General features: G+C 56.8%; 4 protein-coding genes across 4 annotated transcripts in view; 1 reads left to right on the forward strand and 3 right to left on the reverse strand.

Moving 5' to 3' along the window:
* Window positions 1-35: 35 nt before the first annotated feature.
* Window positions 36-9,535, reverse strand: PTSG_05577 (uncharacterized protein; the record flags this gene model as incomplete). Its single annotated transcript, XM_004993388.1, has 16 exons — window positions 36-4,629; window positions 4,878-5,030; window positions 5,256-5,620; window positions 5,850-6,023; window positions 6,132-6,299; window positions 6,435-6,524; window positions 6,663-6,923; window positions 7,218-7,307; window positions 7,445-7,654; window positions 7,807-7,896; window positions 8,096-8,182; window positions 8,300-8,389; window positions 8,524-8,697; window positions 8,818-9,027; window positions 9,151-9,312; window positions 9,448-9,535. The coding sequence occupies 16 exons, from the start codon at window positions 9,533-9,535 to the stop codon at window positions 469-471; spliced, it is 6,573 nt and encodes a 2,190-aa protein (XP_004993445.1). The 3' UTR covers window positions 36-468.
* A 595-nt stretch (window positions 9,536-10,130) lies between these two features.
* PTSG_05578 (uncharacterized protein) lies at window positions 10,131-11,688 on the reverse strand (the record flags this gene model as incomplete). Its single annotated transcript, XM_004993389.1, has 7 exons — window positions 10,131-10,228; window positions 10,374-10,439; window positions 10,563-10,670; window positions 10,893-11,019; window positions 11,144-11,192; window positions 11,333-11,412; window positions 11,605-11,688. The coding sequence occupies 7 exons, from the start codon at window positions 11,686-11,688 to the stop codon at window positions 10,131-10,133; spliced, it is 612 nt and encodes a 203-aa protein (XP_004993446.1).
* Window positions 11,689-11,757: 69 nt separating this feature from the next.
* On the forward strand, window positions 11,758-14,681 carry PTSG_05579 (uncharacterized protein). Its single transcript, XM_004993390.1, has 10 exons — window positions 11,758-11,818; window positions 12,058-12,160; window positions 12,273-12,338; window positions 12,461-12,625; window positions 12,768-12,833; window positions 12,977-13,042; window positions 13,180-13,327; window positions 13,489-13,598; window positions 13,897-14,013; window positions 14,217-14,681. Exons 1-10 carry the CDS (start codon window positions 11,793-11,795, stop codon window positions 14,340-14,342), a joined length of 993 nt encoding a protein of 330 aa, XP_004993447.1. The 5' UTR covers window positions 11,758-11,792; the 3' UTR covers window positions 14,343-14,681.
* Window positions 14,655-17,306, reverse strand: part of PTSG_05580 (uncharacterized protein) — a 7,939-nt gene continuing 5,287 nt past the window's right edge. The window contains exons 15-23 of the mRNA XM_004993391.1: window positions 17,206-17,306; window positions 16,929-17,050; window positions 16,645-16,708; window positions 16,379-16,483; window positions 16,074-16,190; window positions 15,761-15,871; window positions 15,397-15,480; window positions 15,168-15,219; window positions 14,655-14,998 (exon numbers count right to left, since the gene is read on the reverse strand). The exon at window positions 17,206-17,306 is cut by the window's right edge and continues 316 nt beyond it. Of these exons, the coding sequence (XP_004993448.1) occupies window positions 14,817-14,998; window positions 15,168-15,219; window positions 15,397-15,480; window positions 15,761-15,871; window positions 16,074-16,190; window positions 16,379-16,483; window positions 16,645-16,708; window positions 16,929-17,050; window positions 17,206-17,306 (938 nt within the window). The 3' untranslated portion in view covers window positions 14,655-14,816. The remainder of the gene's footprint in view (window positions 14,999-15,167; window positions 15,220-15,396; window positions 15,481-15,760; window positions 15,872-16,073; window positions 16,191-16,378; window positions 16,484-16,644; window positions 16,709-16,928; window positions 17,051-17,205) is intronic.

Below are 17,306 nucleotides of genomic sequence, written 5' to 3' on the forward strand. Positions count from 1 at the left end.
GCGCATGTCACACCCCACCACCTCAAGCACTGCGGGCCAGTTGTAGGAAGTGTATGTAGTCAGCAGCAGCTCTCACACCCAACGAAAAGTCAAGCAAGCACACAAACGCATAGGACGGTAACACACGGTTCGCGCGTTGCTCGGGCAGTAACATGACAGGCACATCATGTGGCGGAAGCTGCACATAACAGAAGAGGTGCAAAGGAATGAGCAGGAGCGAGAAACACTAAGGGCCGGGATGGCAGCAGCACAGAAATGTAACCAAGACGGGGCAAGCGCGCCACAAATCGCGGAACATGGACTGGGCGTAAGGAAAATGGAGCCAAAGGCGCGTGGCACACATAACTGAAAAAGCCAAACACGGCAGTTAAGTAAAGTGATGGAACGCAACATAACGAACAGTATGTATCCTCAAACGATTCACACAACACAACACAACACAGCACAGCACAACACAGCGTGTGCGTGTTATGCCTCGGAAGCCGTGACCTCGGAAAGACCTGGCACGGCGGGCTCTTTCAGTAGCACGGTGGAGAGCTCCGTGCTGCGCCCGAGCAGCGCAACAACATCGTCGAGGGTCGTGCATGTCGTGGACAGCGGCTTCATGTTCATGACAATTGCACCGCTCGACGCGTCTCGCGTGAACACGTGGTGCTCCACAATGTGGCGCCCGTGAACCGAAAGCACGGCACCCGGGGCGTTCCTGCTCAGCCGCCACAGGTACGTGCCTTGCTCGCGCCCACTCAGCAACTCCTCCACCTCCTTGCGGTTCATAAACCCAACAAATCCAGCCTGTGCACCGGCATTCAGGTATGCTGGACTCTGCGCCATCTCGCTGGCCATGTCCTCGGCCCGCAGCGTCGATCGCCTGATCTCGGCCGCTGAGCTACCGCTGCTGCGTCTCACGGTGTCGGGCTTGCTCGTGGCTGTGGGCGCGCGCGTGCGACGCTCCTTGGTCGATGCAGACGCCTTCCCGACACCATGAGCACCGTCCGTGCTTGGCCTGCTCTGCCGCGCACTTGCAGAGCGGGTGGTTGTCGCCGACTTTGCCGATGATGGCGGTGCAAGCGTTGATGGCGACGAAGATGCAGTTGAACCGGAAGCAGGCGCCACATGCGGCACGGAGTACAGGTTGGCACCGGCTTCCTGCCCGGTGGGTTCGCCTTTCAGGTTCTCGTACACCTGCGTGCCTGCGCTTGACGGCGCTTCCGTCGGCATTGAAGAAACGGTTGCAGCACGCGGCGGCTGCGGCAGTCTCCGCACGCTTCCCGATCCAGCACTGCCACCCGTTGCCGTCGTAGCGGTGGTGCTGGAAGCGGTGGCGGCGGTGTGGCCCAAGGGCTTGCTCTGCATGACGGGGCTGTCCACGTCTTCGTACAGGCTTGGTGCAAAGTCCACGGCCCGCTGCTGCGCTGCCGCCGACGCAGCTGTTCCAGATGTCGCGCGCGCTTTCGGAACGTCGTACATGTTGTCATCTTCCACGTCCGCAGTCGTAGCAGCAGGTGTCGCCTGTGTCGTGGTGGTCGCACCAGCCTTGACGCGTGGCTCACGACGTGGCACGTCGTACATGTCATCAACCTCTGACGCCACTGCGGTTGCTGGCGGCGGGGCACTGGCCACGGGTTTGCCCGTTGCCTCCACGTCCTCATACAACGCCTCGCCCGCTGGTGGGTGCTTCGGCTTCACAGCTTCCTTCTTGGGCACGTCGTACATGTTGTCTGTGTCGTCCGTCACTGCAGGCGCAACACGCGGCGGAAGCACAGGCGCCGGTGACGGGGGCACAGGTGCAGTCTCGCTCACATCCTCATACAGGTTGAGCTCGGGCACATGGGCCGTGGTGGCCGCGCCTGCCCGCAGCGTTTCCGTGACATCCACGAGACCGGCCGGTGGCGCTGTCTTTGGATTGGGGTCCGTGCTGCTTTCGTTGGCAGAGCACAGGTCGCTGTACAGCTCCACACCGCTGTGCCGCGATGCCAGCAGCCTGAGTTCACCCGTGTCCGCTGCGAACCGCACCTCTGACACGGCAGGCCCCGTGTCGTCGTCGCTCCCGTAGCCATCGCCGCCAACATCGTCATCGCTGCTGCTGCTGCTGCTGTTGTAGGGGTCGTCGTGGTCTGACTCGTCAGAGAAGTTGGGCTGGCCAACGTGCCCGTCCGAGGACAGCTGGTTGCGAGCGCCGTTCATGCGAGAGGCGGCGGCGGCGGCGCCCGCTGTTGTGCTCATCACTGTGCCAGCCGTCATTTCCATTGCATCGCCGTTGCGGAACTCAAACGGGCCAGGTGCCATGCTCAGCGTGTTCTTGCCCGAGAACGAGTCCTTGGGCTCGCTGCTCCTCTTGAACAGGTCAGGCCGGCGCTTGTACACAACAACGGCAGCGACCAGCACCACCAGCACTAACAGCACGCCAACGACGGCGCCTGCAACAGCACCACCATCGCTTCCACCGCCGCGCTTGGCAGCGCTGGCAACAGACGTGATTCGAGTCGCTGCCAGGGTTTCGAGCCCTTCAAACCGAGCAAGCAGGATGTCGGCAGGCACCCACTCCAAGCTGGTGCCGTTGCGAACCCCAAACTCGACCACCGTCGATGGCTGCGCCAACAGCCCACGCCGTCCACGGATCCCAGCGTTGTCGTTGTGGCTGTAGTTGTTGTCGTTGTTGTCGCTGTCACGGCTGCTGCCACCGCTGCTTCTCCTTCTCTTCCTCCCTTGTTGTTGCTGTGGGACTGTGTTGATGTCGGTGGTGGGGCGACCGAGGGCTTTGTCGTAGACGAGAAACACCACCACAAAGTCCACATTCAGCGCCTCCTCCAGGTCGCGCTCCAGCTGCTGCACGTCGCCGCCAAAGATGGACTCCGCCGTGCCTGCAAGCACCAGCTCCACCACCTGGTCCGCCCGCTCCGGTCGCATCAGCGCCTCAACCACCACCGTCCGCACCGCGACACCCGTATTGCCGTTCGCATCCGTCACCGCGTACTCAATCTCGTACGTCCCCGCCACGTGCACGTCAATCGCATCGGCCCCACTCACCACCACCTGCGACGTCACGTTGCCGTCGTGCACATCCTGTGCGCTGTACCCGGCCTCCACATACCGTGTCGCATACGGCACGTGCACCTCCTCCGCGCCATACAGCGTCACCTCGGGCGGCGTCGTGTCCACCACCACCACCGCCCGCTGCACACCAACAGCGGCGTTGCCCGCCCGGTCGTGCACGCTGTACTGCAGCACATACACCGTGCCCACCTCCGCCGACGCCACAGCAGCGTCCAGCCCAAACATATCCGCAGCTGTCGTCCCAGCTGCAGTGGTCGTTGTCGCTGTGCTGCTGCTGCTGTTGCTGTTGCTTGTGTCTGCGTTCATCGTAGTTGTGGAAGCGGTGGAAGTGGTGGGAGGTGGTGCTGTTGTTGTGGATGCGTTGCGAGCAAGCGAGAGGACGTAGGTGATGGCAGCTTCGCCAATACTGCGAACATCGCCTGGCGCAACAACGCCGCTCGCGTCGCGCGTCACAATGCTCACGCCAACGCACACGTCCCCGCTCAGGTCGCCGTCGTGCGTGTCGGCAGAGACTGCGCCGCCGTCCGCCTCAACAAACGCCGCATCTGGGCCGTACTCCAGCGCCTGCACCCGGTCCCCAAGCAGCTGCAGCGAGGGTGGCGTCGGGTCTGCAACCTGCACCACGCGCTCCACAAACGCCACGTTGCTCGCTGCGTCCGCCACCGTGTAGTTGATGCGGTACACGGTGCCGCTCGGCGCCCTCGACTCCACCGCGTCCATTCGAGGTGAAGACCACACGCGCGGCGACAGCGGCGGCACAAACGCGCGCGCAGACGAGTACGCACACATGGTGGGAACAACAACGCCGGCCTCCTCAAGCTGCGTCGTCGCCACCACACGCGATCGCACATCGCGGTCAACAATGTCGTATGCACGTGCAATGCCCGGCTCAACCCACGTCACGCCGTCGCCAACCGTCACGCTCAGGTTCCCGTTGACACGCAGGTCTGGCGGCGTTGTGTCGATGATGGTGATGGTGCGCGTGACGCTGGCCGTGTTGCGGGACGGGTCTGTCACCGTGTATGTGACGTTGAAGGAGACCGGGGTGGCGGTTGGCGCCGCCTCGTACCCGCCATCGTCAATCACCAGCGTCAGGTCGGCGTTGTCGTAGTACAGATCAGCCAGCGTCACGCCAGGGTCGATGTCGGTGAAGTTGCTGCCGGCCTCCACCACCAGCAGCGCGTCGCCAATGAGCTCGATGCTCGGGGCCGTGCGGTCCAGCACGTGCACGGTGCGGTTGATGGCGTCGCAGTTGCCGGCCTTGTCGCACGCGTCGTACTCCACCGTGAACACCGCGGGCACAGACGGCGGCTTGCTCAACACGTTGTTGGTGACCACCACCTCCACCCCGCGCCCAATCGCATCCTCGAGCAGGTCCGTTGCTGTTGCTCCTGCATCGACATATTCCGTCCCGGCCTCGTGCGTGATGTTGTGCTCGCCGCTGATGGTGATGGTTGGCGCCATCGTGTCCCGCACCTCAATCACATACACCACCATCGCCGTGTTGTCCGATGCATCCGTCGCCGTGTACGTGAACGTGAACTGCGTGCCGTCGTCCACAACCGAGCTGAAGGTCTGCGAACAGGGGTGTGTGTGTGTGGGTGTGGGGGGGGAATGTGAGGGTGAGGAGAAAGTGTGTGTGAGACGGGGGAATGTGAGGGTGAGGAGAAAGGGTGTGTGAGACGGGGGAATGTGAGGGTGAGGAGAAAGTGTGTGTGAGACGGGGAGTGAGAAGTGGGAGAAATGGAAGCGATGGAATGGTGCATGACGTGGTCAAGACACACCAGCGACAGGGAAGACGCAGGAAAAGAGCGACAACGCACCGGCTCTTCGTTGCGTCGCACGTCACCGCCATTGACAGCGGGGTCGAATGTATCAAATGCAGACTGGCTCGGGAAGATAAACTCTGTTGCCGCCTCGTGGATAACCACGTTGTGTTCCGACACGTTGCGGTCGCCAAAACCAATGGTGATGACCTGTGATTGATTGGCAATGTGTGACAGGGTTTGGTGAGGAAGTAAACAGATAAAAGAGTTGAATGGGAGGCGAGGAGACTCGGAGGTAAGGAGAAACGGAGGCAAGGGGGGAAGTGAGTGTCCACATAGATGAAGGCACGCAACACAACAAAAACACACTCATGTACACACACACACATACAGACACACAGACACACAGGCACACACATACACACACAAACTCACTGGGGGAAGGGTGTCGACGACGGCTGCTGTGCGTGTGGTGGGCGGCGCCTCGTTGTCGTTCGAGTCGGGTGCAGACAGCGTGTACACCACCTCGTACATGCCCAGCGTGTTCACGTTCACGTCGCTGGCATCGTATTCCAGCAGGTTGATGCCCAGTGTTCCGTCCACGCGGTCCACGATGGAAACGCCGGCCGTGAAGTTGCTGCGCATCACCTCCTCCCCGGCCTCCAGCTGCAGCACTGCAGGGTCAAATGTGATGGCGGGCCCTGTCGTGTCCACGACTTCCACGGTGATGTCACGTGTTGCCGTGTTCATGTTCGCATCCGTCGCCTTGTACGTCAGCATCTGGTCAGACCGCACGGTGCCTGTGCGTGTGGTGTAGTATGCGTATTGTGTGTGTGTATGTGTGTGCGTGTGTATGTGTGTGTGTATGTGTTCGTGTGTGTATGTGTGTGCGTGTGTGTATGTGTGTGTGTGTGTGAGGTGAGATCCGTGTGAGAACAAGATGCAACAAGATGCAGTGCAAACCAAGAAGCGAGTGATCAACCGCACCCAGAAGGGCACCACATCTATTCACGGCATTCACGCACTCACTCGTGTCAATGTCGTCGATGTTGGGTGGTGGCGTCTTCGTCACGGTGCCAGCCGCCGTGTCTGTCGCCGTGAAGATCGGGGGATCAAAGGCAAACGTGGCCTCGACCACATATGTGTCTTGAATTTCCTCATTGTTGTCTGGTCGCCGCAGCACGATGGTGGGCTTTGCAATGTCTGCAGTGAAATACAGGGCGGTTGGATGAGAAGAAGGCAAAAGCGTGCTTGCAGGCAAGCGAACGTGTCACCATGCAAGCAGTTGGTATCGCCAAACGCCATCGGCACCTTTGCATGTGCGGTCGCTTGTTGGTGTGCAATCCTGGTCAATAACGTATCCAGGATCGCACTCATTGCACACCATGCAGCTGCTTTGTCCTTCGTCCGATTGAAACGTGTCGTCGGCACACGCCTCGCATTTCGAGAGCCTGTGGCCGGTATCGGCACGGAACTTGCCTGCAGGCAATGCACAAGATGAGGAGCACGACCTAGTGTGAGTGGCATGCGAGGGGAAGAAGCAAGCAAGCAAAGGGTGTAACAGAGACGTGAACACAGCGGCAAAGAGATACGAGAAGCACAGGTGCAACCCACCTGCTTCACACAGTACACATGTGCGGTCCTCCGTCGTGGTTCCAGTGACAAACTTGGTTCCTGCATCACACGTGCTGTATGTGATGCAGTCTGTCGGAAAACGTGCGGAGGGAGAAAGACGGATGTGAGTAAGATGTGCACGAGGTGTTGAAGGTGGGCAACACAGCCAGAAAACGCCCCAACATCGCCACGGGTGCAGCTCATCGCTAGCACCACCTTGCCCCGCACCTTTCTCGCCAGAGCTGCCCTGGTATTTGCCTGCACCACATGCCTTGCACTCTGTTTGCCCGCGCTCGTCTTGGTGCTGGCCAGGATCACACGGCTTGCAGTCCTGCTGGTTCGTGCCATCCTGGTAGTGCCCGTAATCGCACATTGCACACAAGCGGTCGTTGCTGGCTGTCGGTTCGATGGTCACCTCATACCCCGGGCCACACGTGGACCACGAGGTACACGAGGTGTCCTGGTGCGAAGTCTTGGACTGGTAGTGAACTGCACAATAGGAATGCGTGGTGTGACAGTGTGGGAATGAAAAGACGTCGAGCGTGCGTGTGTGCGTGTGAGTTAGTGAGGAGGGAGGGAGGGAGAGTGAGTGAGTGAGTGAGTGGGTGAGTGAGTGGGTGAGTGAGTGAGTGAGTGAGTGAGTTGAAGTGCTTGTGCAAAGAACAGCGTGCTTCGTCAAGAAATGCAACAACAGCACAACCCAACATCATGCATGGCACAAGCGCGTGCACACCATATGATCACGGTGTCCCATGTTCACCCTTGTTGCTGTCTTCGACTCACGTGTACTGCACGGCGAGCACGTTGCATCCTCTGTGGATGATCCCGTTGTCCATTTCTCGCCCTGGCCGCACATTTTCCACTCCTTGCAGTCTGGAGTGACATTCAAGAGGGAGTGGGAGAAGAAGAAGAGGAATGAGGCAAGGAGGACATGAGAGAAGCGCACGACAAGGCTAACAACACAAGACATGAGCGACGCGCTGCATCGGCATCGAGTCAGTTCAACATACCTGTTTGGCCAGAGGCATCTTGGTATTTGCCTGTGCCACAGCCTTTGCAGCTGTCTGCGTTCATGGCGTCGCCGTATGTGCCGGCATCACACTTGTCGCAAGTCCTGTCGGATGAGGAGGTGGGGTCGGCGGTCACGTAGTAGCCGCTGCTGCACGTTGTCCAGGGGTCACACGACTTGTCCTGGTGGGCGATCTTGGATTGGTACTCCTCTGAAGGGTCAGAGGAACGGTGTCGGCGAGAAGAGGGGGGGAGGGGGAAGGGATAAGGTGGCGTGTGAGGGGGGAGAGGATACTGCACCACATAACGCTGCAGCCATGACCATTCTGTCCTTGACATTGCAGTTGCAGGGGTTGCCGCTTACGTGATCCGCATGGCAAGCATCCCGCGTTCTCTGTTGCGGAGCCTTTGGTCCATTTCTGCCCCTGTCCGCAGGTCATCCACGCCTCGCAGCCTTGATGATATTGTGTGAGTTTGGGTAGTGACACAATGCGAGGAAAGCAGACACAAACATGTGAGTAAGAAGGGAATGGTGCTGGTTCCGCTTACTCACAGAAACAGATCGAGAGAGACACGAGATGCAAGCAGTCGAGTGTTATGTGCACATGACACACACGCACACACGCACACACGCACACAATGATAGCACTCACTTGAGGCGCCACTGCCAGGTTGAAACTCTCCTTCTGGGCACTTTTTGCACGACTTTTCCTGGTGGCCGGTCTCGTCTTGGTACTTGCCTAGTAGGAGCGGTGCGAGCCAAGAAGATGGGTGGGTTGAGGAATGAGAAGGGGTGGAGATGAAACGCACGAATGTCAGGAGGGAACGTGGAAGAACAAGCACACACGCACACACACCTGGCCCGCAGTTTGGGCATGTTGCGTCATCGGTAGTTGAGCCAGCCTTCCACTTCTTTCCCGGCCCACACGTGCGCCAGTTCTTGCACTCTGGAAATGGGTGGTAAGATGTGGGGAGGTGTGAGTGCGCTGGTGGGTTCCAGGGTGCAAACGAGGATTGCCTTACACGCAAAGTCAGACACATCAGTCACGGCGCATCCACTGCGGTTGAAGCCACAGCTCACCTGTTTGACCATCACGGTCTTGGTACTTCCCGCTGTCGCACGTCTTGCACTCTGAAGCCTGCCTTGTCTCGATGTATGTGCCGGCCACACATTTGAAGCAGTATCGGTTCGTGGTAGGGGTCCGATCAGATTTGATGTACTCGCCAGGCATGCAGACGGTCGGGTCTTTGCATCCTGCATGGCGGCGTGAATGGTGGAGGTGTGAGCACATTCGGAGGGAAAAGACAAGCGGGCAGAGACAGCACACGACCGACACTACACACAGATCGAGGGCGCACACGCACACACACATACCTGATTGCCCTTCGGCGTTCTGGTATTTGCCACCGGGACAGTTTCTGCAGCTTGGCTGGTTGGCGATGGCGGTGTATTTGCCTGGTTCGCACAGGCCACACTCCCGGTCCTGTTTCGTGTTGGGCTCCTGCGTCACGTACTTCCCAGCCTCGCACGTGGAGGGGTCGTAGCATTGCGTGTCGCGGTGACCAGTCTTGTCCTGATACTTGCCTGATGATGGCGTGATGATGTTGTTAGACACGCGACGATGTGTGAACAGAGGATGAAAGCAGTGCATTCTTCACTGCATGCAATACAAGGTGGTGATGCAGCGATCCACGCGGTGTGACTCACCCGATTGGCAGCCTGGACACGTGGCGTCCTCGGTGTTCGATGGCTTGAACCACCGTTCGCCCTTGTCGCACCGAATTGTCTCGCTGCACGCTTCATCACCGGCGGAGGACTTGTAGAATTGAAACCCGCACTCAACGCAATCGTCACCCGTGTAGCCATACCCTGCAAAGTCACACACACACACCATTACAAGTGAGCCACCAAACCGTCACTCACTCACCCACAGCATCCACCCACGCATCCCAAATCTGTCCGCAACCACGCAACTGTGTGCCTGCATGCTGGCATTTGACATACCTGCGGCGCACACGCACGAGCCGCTCTGGCACACTTCGCTCCCGTCCTGTGCACAGTCTTGTCCTCCTCCTCCTCCCTTGTTGCACATCTCGCCCACGGCACCTGAAGACCGAAACGCGTGACACAGCGCAAGTGTGAGCTCCAAAAGCACGCGACACAACAAGAGACAACAGACCCTCCCATCGCGCGATCGCCCCTCCGTTGTCTCTCGCCCTTTGTTACCTGCTTGGTGTGGACCCCATACAGTGGCAACGGTGGCTGTTACAGCAAAGAGGAGGGCGATGGCGATCGCCAGCCGCCGTCCCATGACACCCCTTCCTCTCGCTCCCTTCCACTTCATCCTCATCAGGACAGAAGAGAAGGACAGAAGGTGCTGTGGTGGGTGGTTGCCTTTGTTGTGTGTTTGTGTTTCTGCTTTGCTTCTTCTTGGCGCATTTCGCCTGCTGCAAAATTCTTTATTCTTCCCTTACGAATTGGGCCCGTCCCATACAAACAAAGGCACAAAGAGAGAGAGAGAGAGAGAGAGAGAGAGAGAGAGAGAGAGAGAGAGAGAGAGAGAGAGAGAGAGAGAGAGAGTGTGTGTGTGTGTGTGTGTGTGTGTGTGTGTGTGTGTGTGTGTGTGTGTTGTGTGTGTCTTCCTGCGACAAACGTTTCTGCTTCGCTCCTCCTGCTTCATCCTTGCTTCACGCCTCGAGTGCGACGACCGTCTCTGTGAGGGCGGCCAGTCCGCTGTCTGTGAGCAGGGTTGCTGCTCCTGTTGCCTTGCTATCTGTCCCCTCTTCTGAGAGGGAGCGAAGGAGAGTGGGTGAGATGGAAAAGCAGCAGCAAGCAAACGTCAGCAGCAAGCAAAGAACTGCAGCAGCAAGCAATGATCAGCTGACAAAACAGAACAAGGCAAGCAGGTATGCATGGTGTCAAGCCCTCACCTTCCCGTTTCACGGTGAACGCGCGTGCCTGTGCATCATACTCCCACTGCATCACCGTCGTTGCATCTGGACATGATGCGTGATGCAGTGCGGAAGATGTGTGAGCTGCCGTGCCATGTCAAACAACAAACAAAAGGTACACATACACATACACAAAAGCACGCACATACACGCAATGCAGAGGCATACGTTTGATGCACTCTGCCTCCGACATGCCGGTGCTCCTCAAGACTGTGTCCATGTCCACTGTAGCATATGCCTTGGTCATCTTCTTGAATGCCCGCGTCACAATCGCCTCTGTTTGTTTCCCCATCGCATCGCATCGCATCGCATCGCATGGTTCACACCACACAAGTGACAAGGCAGCAGCACAAGGCATTCTACAGCACGAAGCACACGAAACAGCGTCTCGCCATCCGACACACACACACACACACACGTACACAAACACACGCGCACAAACATAAACACACTCAACATGAAACAAAACACGAAACAAAGCACACAATTATGACAGACCTTTGAGCTCTGCGACGAGCGCTGTGGCGAGTGGATTCCAGGAGTATGCTGTGAGCGCATCTCTGGGCGAGATGCCTTTCCACAACGCCTGTCCAATCTGCCACGCAGCAATCAACTCGGGGCACTCCTGGGTGGCGTACGCACGTCGAAGCGTTGGGTGTGCAGCGTCAGCTCAACACACCTCAGCCTTCAAGAACATGCAAATGCGCACACGTGTACACAAACACCATACACAGCAACTACAAGCACACCTGCTTGACGCTTTGGGGTATTCTCTTCCACAAGAACCGTGCGGAACTCCTGTCGACAATGATTGATGGGTTGGATGTCGAAGAGGGACAAGTAAGCATGAGCAGCATTTTTGTCGACAAGGCGGCCCCCCCCCCCAACACACGCACACAGAACACACAGAACACACAGATGCACAGTTCTCTACTCACAGATCATGTTGAATGAGGTGGGCCAGGAGCAGGACCAAGTAAACGTTGCCTGGCGCCACGCCTTTTGGTGAGCTCTTCTCCTGTCGTGTGTTGATGTGAAGAAGAAAACGAGCAGTCAAAACAATTGAGCTGTGGTGTGAAATGAAGGACACGGCACGCAGATGCATTCTTCTCCCTTCTCTGAGCTCATCACACACACACTCTCTCTTTGTACCCTTCTTCCTTCTCTCCATCAATAAGCCCCCACCCCCTCTTCTCCAACACACACTCACGTCCAGTTCAATGTCGGTGCAGTGCTGAACAAGGCCGTCGATGTTGCCTTCAGCCAGCAGAGTGCGCACCGCTTCCTCGTCCATCTTGGTTGTTTGGTTGGTTGCTGTTGGTGAAGATTACGTGAAGATATGGAAAATCATCATTTTCTCAACCGCCAACTTTTCAAAATTGAGACCAAGCAAGCAAGATGGAGGTCGCCTCGTCGATGCAGACGTGCGTTGACGTGTGGCTGTGTGTGTATGTGTGTGTATGTGTGTGGCTGTGTGTTCATGTGCGTACATTTGTGTGTGTGTGTGTGTGTTCATGTGCGTACATTTGTGCGTACATGTGTGTGTGTGTGTGTTTGCGTGCGTACATTTGTGTGTGTGTGGTGCATCGGACGTCTTCTGCATGTGTGCCTGTTTGGTCACGCGGCAATGGCCACCTCACGTTCTCTGAGTGTTCTCAACCAGGCTCATTGACAATGTCAATGCGGCGGAGCCCAACTTTGCAGAGAGCGTTCGCCGCGCAGAGGACTGTGACGAGAACATCGAGTCTGAACTTCAAATGGCCAAGGTAAAGCTCACATAGACATGCCCACACACAGTGCCACTTACACGCGTGGACACATACACACAGCGCTACACTCACTGATATACAAACACCCCCTCCTTCTTCTGGAATGCAGGATCACATGTCCAAGCTCAAGTTCAACTTTGTGGAGATGAAGACAAAAGCTGGCTTTCTGGACAAGGTGTGAGGAGTCACGCGTCCATTACGATGTTATCGTGTCACCTCCCATCACACGCTTGCATTCGTTCTTGTCTGCACTGACTGTTGTGTTGCTCGCCTCCATCTATTTTCAACACACAACAGCTGGGAACGTACGAGATTGGCTCCACGCCAGCGTGCGGTGTGAGTGAAGAGGACAAAACAGAGACAAAGGCGCAAGTGCAGAGCATCAAGGCAGCCAACAGAGACTTGCAAGACGCCATCCAGGAAACAGCACACGCCGTCCTGGACAAGCGAGACGAATTCCAAGTGTGTTTGACATGCGCGCGTGGAGTTGGGGAGCGGGTGTAGCGTGGGCTTGCGCAGTGCGTATGATGGCGGGTGTTATGCGTCATGTGTGTGATTTGTGCGTTTGCTGATCCACTCAACACCCCCCATCGCGCCATTACAGCAACAAAGCGCGGATGCACTTTCAATGATGGAAAAGTTCAAGGCATTGGAGCAACGTGTACAGGAGGTGAGGGCATGGCAACGAACAGTCACTGTTTACTGTGATACCGCCATTCGCATGTGTGAATAACCGACGTCTCTTTATCGCGCTCAAATCCCACGGTGCACGCTCACCGAAAACTTCAATTGCATCAACACGCCATGATTTAGAAACGGGAGCGTTTGCGACAGCAGCAAGAGCGACTTGGACAAGAAAACTCGCAGCCGCTCTCACACGTGAGTGGATGAAGAGTGGTCGCACGCGTGCATTTATCACAACAAATCATTCAAGCATGACGTGCTGTATCCCGAGCATGTGTGCCTCCTCATTGACTCTCGTGTCCGTTGCCGCCATGGTGCACCCTGGACTGCAGGAGAATGTGGAGTCGTTGCAGTCGCAGGTGGACACGTGTCGCCAGCGTATTGAGGAGCAGAGGGATTTCGCGCGTGTGCACAGCGATAAAGTTGAGGCGTGCAAGGCCACACTCCAACAAGCAACCACGCGCAAGGAACAACTGCAAGGTGGAGTTTGGAGCAGTTGACGGTTTGCTGAAACGCTGCACATGTTGGCATCATGCCAGCGCCTTGCGTGCTGCCACCCATGCATGTCCAAACCACTCTATCGCCGCTGTTCCGATGAATCTCACGACAAGCGCCCACCACTTGGTTCTGCACATCAACAGCTGAGGTGGAGGCGTGTGCAGGACACGTGGCGGCCGCGCTCAACCAGAAGCGGGCAGATGTGCTTGCAGCCGTCAGCACCGTCAGCAAACTCGCCGGCGCAGAGATTCTCGTGCGTTAAACTTTGCTGGTGCTGCTGTTTTGAAGTTGTTGTTGTTGTTGTTGTTGTTTAAGTTGTTGTTGTTGTTGTTTAAGTTGTTGTTGTTGTTTAAGTTGTTGTTGTTGTTTAAGTTGTTGTTGTTGTTGTTGTTTAAGTTGTTGTTGTTGTTGTTGCTATTTAGTGTTGGCGGCTCGTGTACTTTGCGGAACGCTAACCGACAATTCGGATGCACCGCTTTCGCCTTCACCTTCACCCATCTTACTCACACTTCATCCTGCACCACACCCCTCCCCCTACCTTACTTGCGAAGTCTGTTTCTGCGACAGCGGTGGAGGTGAAGCTCTCTGTGCTGAGCGGGCGAACCTCTTCCAGGCGCCACGTGCACATTACCCGCCAAGAGGACACAGGCATCATCACACAGATCTTGGTGCGTTCGCGTGTGTTCTGGTCATGGTGGTGGTGTGGGTGATCGTGATGATGATTCGTGGAGTGATGCTTAAGGTGTTTGGGCAGTGGCGTGTGGTGTGGGTTTCGCTGGGTTCGCATCCGTCTCACCTATTGTGTTCGTTTTCGTCATGTCACCCATGCGTTCTTTCCTGTGTTGTGTCTTCACTTTTCCGTTTTGAACAGCTGGACGGCAGCAGCGCGTATTCAAAGGCCCTGCTGGCTGCGCTGTATCGAACTGGCGCCACCACCAGTGTTCGCGTCACCCTGGCACTTGTTCGTCAAATGCTCTCTGCGCCCGCAGATGCATGAGCGTGCTTACTTTGGGACGCTCTGATTGTGTATTGTGTGCGTGTGTGTTGTGTGCTGCTTTGTGTTGTACTCTGCCGCCATTCCTAGCCTGCACGTTTCATCATCCTTCATCACCTGACTGACTTGTGTTAACCGAAACCCCACTGCTTTCGTTCCCAGAAAAATCACAACTTTTCACATGTGTGTCCACGTGCGTGCATTCCGTAACCCTTGCCTTTGGCAATTCATTGAAACGCGACCACAGGCAAACACGCAAGACATGAACATTGGCGTGCACGCACGCACGCACGCACGCACGCACGCAAGAACATGAACACAATCGATTAAAGAGGTGAAGAGAACACAGAGCATTGGAAGCAAGCAAGGCATCAAGCAAGCAAAGGGGCAATTCAAGAACAGAAACGCTCAAAACAGCGCAAAGCGGCGAGAAGCAGGCCAACCAGAGCGCGCAACCATCCCATTCACCAGCGCGTGTCACGCAACAATGCCCCGCTTGGCCTGATATTGGCGGACAATTTCATGCGGATCCACACGTGTGCGGCGCTGCTGCTGCTGCTGCTGCTGCTGCTGCTGTTGTTGTTGTTGTGATTGGTGGAGATCGTGTTGGAATTGCTCATACGCAACCGCGTCCTCGTGGTCGCTCTCAATTACCGGATCTGCATGCGTGTGTTGTTGGTGAGAAGGACGTGTGGAAGAATGAATATTTTTGTGGCGGGTAAGATGAAGCTTAGTGGCAGTGGTGCAGTGGAAACAAGGGCGTGCATGTACGTGCATGCAGTCAAATGCATGCAAATGCAATGGCAGCGACATTGGCGGAGAACGCACAGAGCAGCGCGGTGCTTGGCCGCTGCGCTGTGAGAGACAGCACGGAGCGCATCTGCAGAGGAAGCGACGGTGAGCATAAAGGTTAAATGTGCCGTTGTGGTTCAATTTGAAGGTGTGGCGGCACGCACACAGAGCTTGCACGTACGTACGTACGAACGTACACACACACAACACACACACACACACACAAACACACACACACACACACAGATACACACGGCGTGCTCACCCTCTCCTCGGTCTGCATGAGTCGTCGCTCGGCGTCCTCCTGGCGAAGACGGAGCATCTCCTCTGCCCGCTGCAGCCGGTGCCGCTGACGATTCGAAGCATTGGGCGGTTGCAGGGTGCAGTGGGAGCAAAGGGAAAGTGGGACGTGTGCATGCGGTGAGAAAGTGTGAGAGAGTGTGTGTTTGTGTGTGTGTTTATGATCTCGTGAGAAGAACAACCCAGTAGCGAGCCAAACTTTCGCCAAGCGACAACAATCAGCCAACAGCACGCAGCAAGCAGCACATTCTTAGATCCCCTCTCCCTTTTCTTTTTTCTTTTTTCTTTTTTTTTTTTTTTTTTTTGGCGCGCGCGCATCTCTGTCTGACCTGGATATCGGCAAACGGCTGCGTGTATGTGTTGAGCGCCATTGTGAACGACGTGACGGCGGGGGATGGCAGCGACCGGAACTCGAGCGGCCGCACAATCGGCGCTAGCGTCTGCACCACACAACGTACGTGTGTGTGTGTGTGTGTGTGTGTGTGTGTGTGTGTGTGTGTGTGTGTGTGTGTGTGTGTGTGTGTGTGTGTGTGTGCTTGTGAGTGGGACACTTTCAGCACCAAAGAATGGGCATGCAGTAGAGCCTCTTCCTCATCCTCCTCCCATCCATCACCACCACGACCATCAACCGCCGCCACGCACCGGCTTCCACTGGACGACGGGCACGGTGCTGTCGTAGACGGCCTTCTGCTGCCGCTGCCTCGCCATCTGCCGCGCGAGCGACTGGTTCAGCGATGTCTGGCGGGCCTCGCGCTCAGCCTGCAATTGGGGAGGGGGAGTGTAGTGTGAGATTTGGTGGTGTTTGAGATGGTTGTGATTGTGTGTGGCAGTATGTCATGGCGGTTACACCTGGCAGAAGCAAACACACACAGACACACACAGACACACACAGACACACACAGACACACACACACGAATTTCGCAAAGCCATGGCAGCGACGACGGACCCTTCTGCCGATGTACTGGCGCCAGGCGAGCTGGATGGTGAGCGCAGCAATCTGTTGCCGCTTGTCGTTCTCGTCCACTGAGAAGCCAACCGTGCCCTCAAACACCTGTTGCAACAGTTAAGAATGGCTGTGTCGTCAGCAAGCACAGCCGAGTCAAACACACACGCACACACACACACATACAAATGCAAGCGAGCAGTGCAAAAAGTACGAGTAACCAGTCTACACCAGCACCAGCACCAGCACGACGAGTGCCATGCCCTTACCCGCGGGCGCTGCGGCGAGTGGACGGGACTCGGCACCTGGCGCTCCGGATGGAACAGCCACCGCCTGGCAGTGGTCACAACGATGATGATGATGGCGATGACGATGCAGGAGGTGAAGGCGCAAGATGTCATGGTGCAGGAGAGAATGCACGATAGTGAGCACCAGCTGCGCACAGAACAGAAGCACAGCACAAATACAGCTACAGTTAACAAGATCGCACACGCACATTAGCCACCAAAAACACATCCACACCACAACAGTAGCACTGCTGCGGCTCGCTGACCTGAATGCGCGTTGGATGACGCGTGCGGCCATGACCTTTGCGCGAATGTCCTTCACTCGTGAGCGCTCCCGCTGCACCTGCGCCTGCGTCTCGTTGCGGATCGGCAGTGACGGGATCCCGGGCTGCACGCGATCATGGTGATGGTGGTTGCGTGAGGAACAGAAAGGTGGGAATGGTGGTGAGGAAGGCAAGTAGAGGAACAGAAAGAGCTCTGAATTTTCACACACACACACACACAGAGAGCACAGAACACCACAAGCACACGACGGGGCCAGACCTTGTGCGCGGCACGCTGCTGCTTGCGGGACGTGAGCTTGCTGACACTGCCCCTGCGGCCCGTTGGCGAGGACTTGTTGTTGTTCCCGACGGACGACAGCG

The sequence above is a fragment of the Salpingoeca rosetta genome, assembly GCF_000188695.1.
Source record: "Salpingoeca rosetta unplaced genomic scaffold supercont1.13, whole genome shotgun sequence".
NCBI classification, from domain to species: domain Eukaryota; class Choanoflagellata; order Craspedida; family Salpingoecidae; genus Salpingoeca; species Salpingoeca rosetta.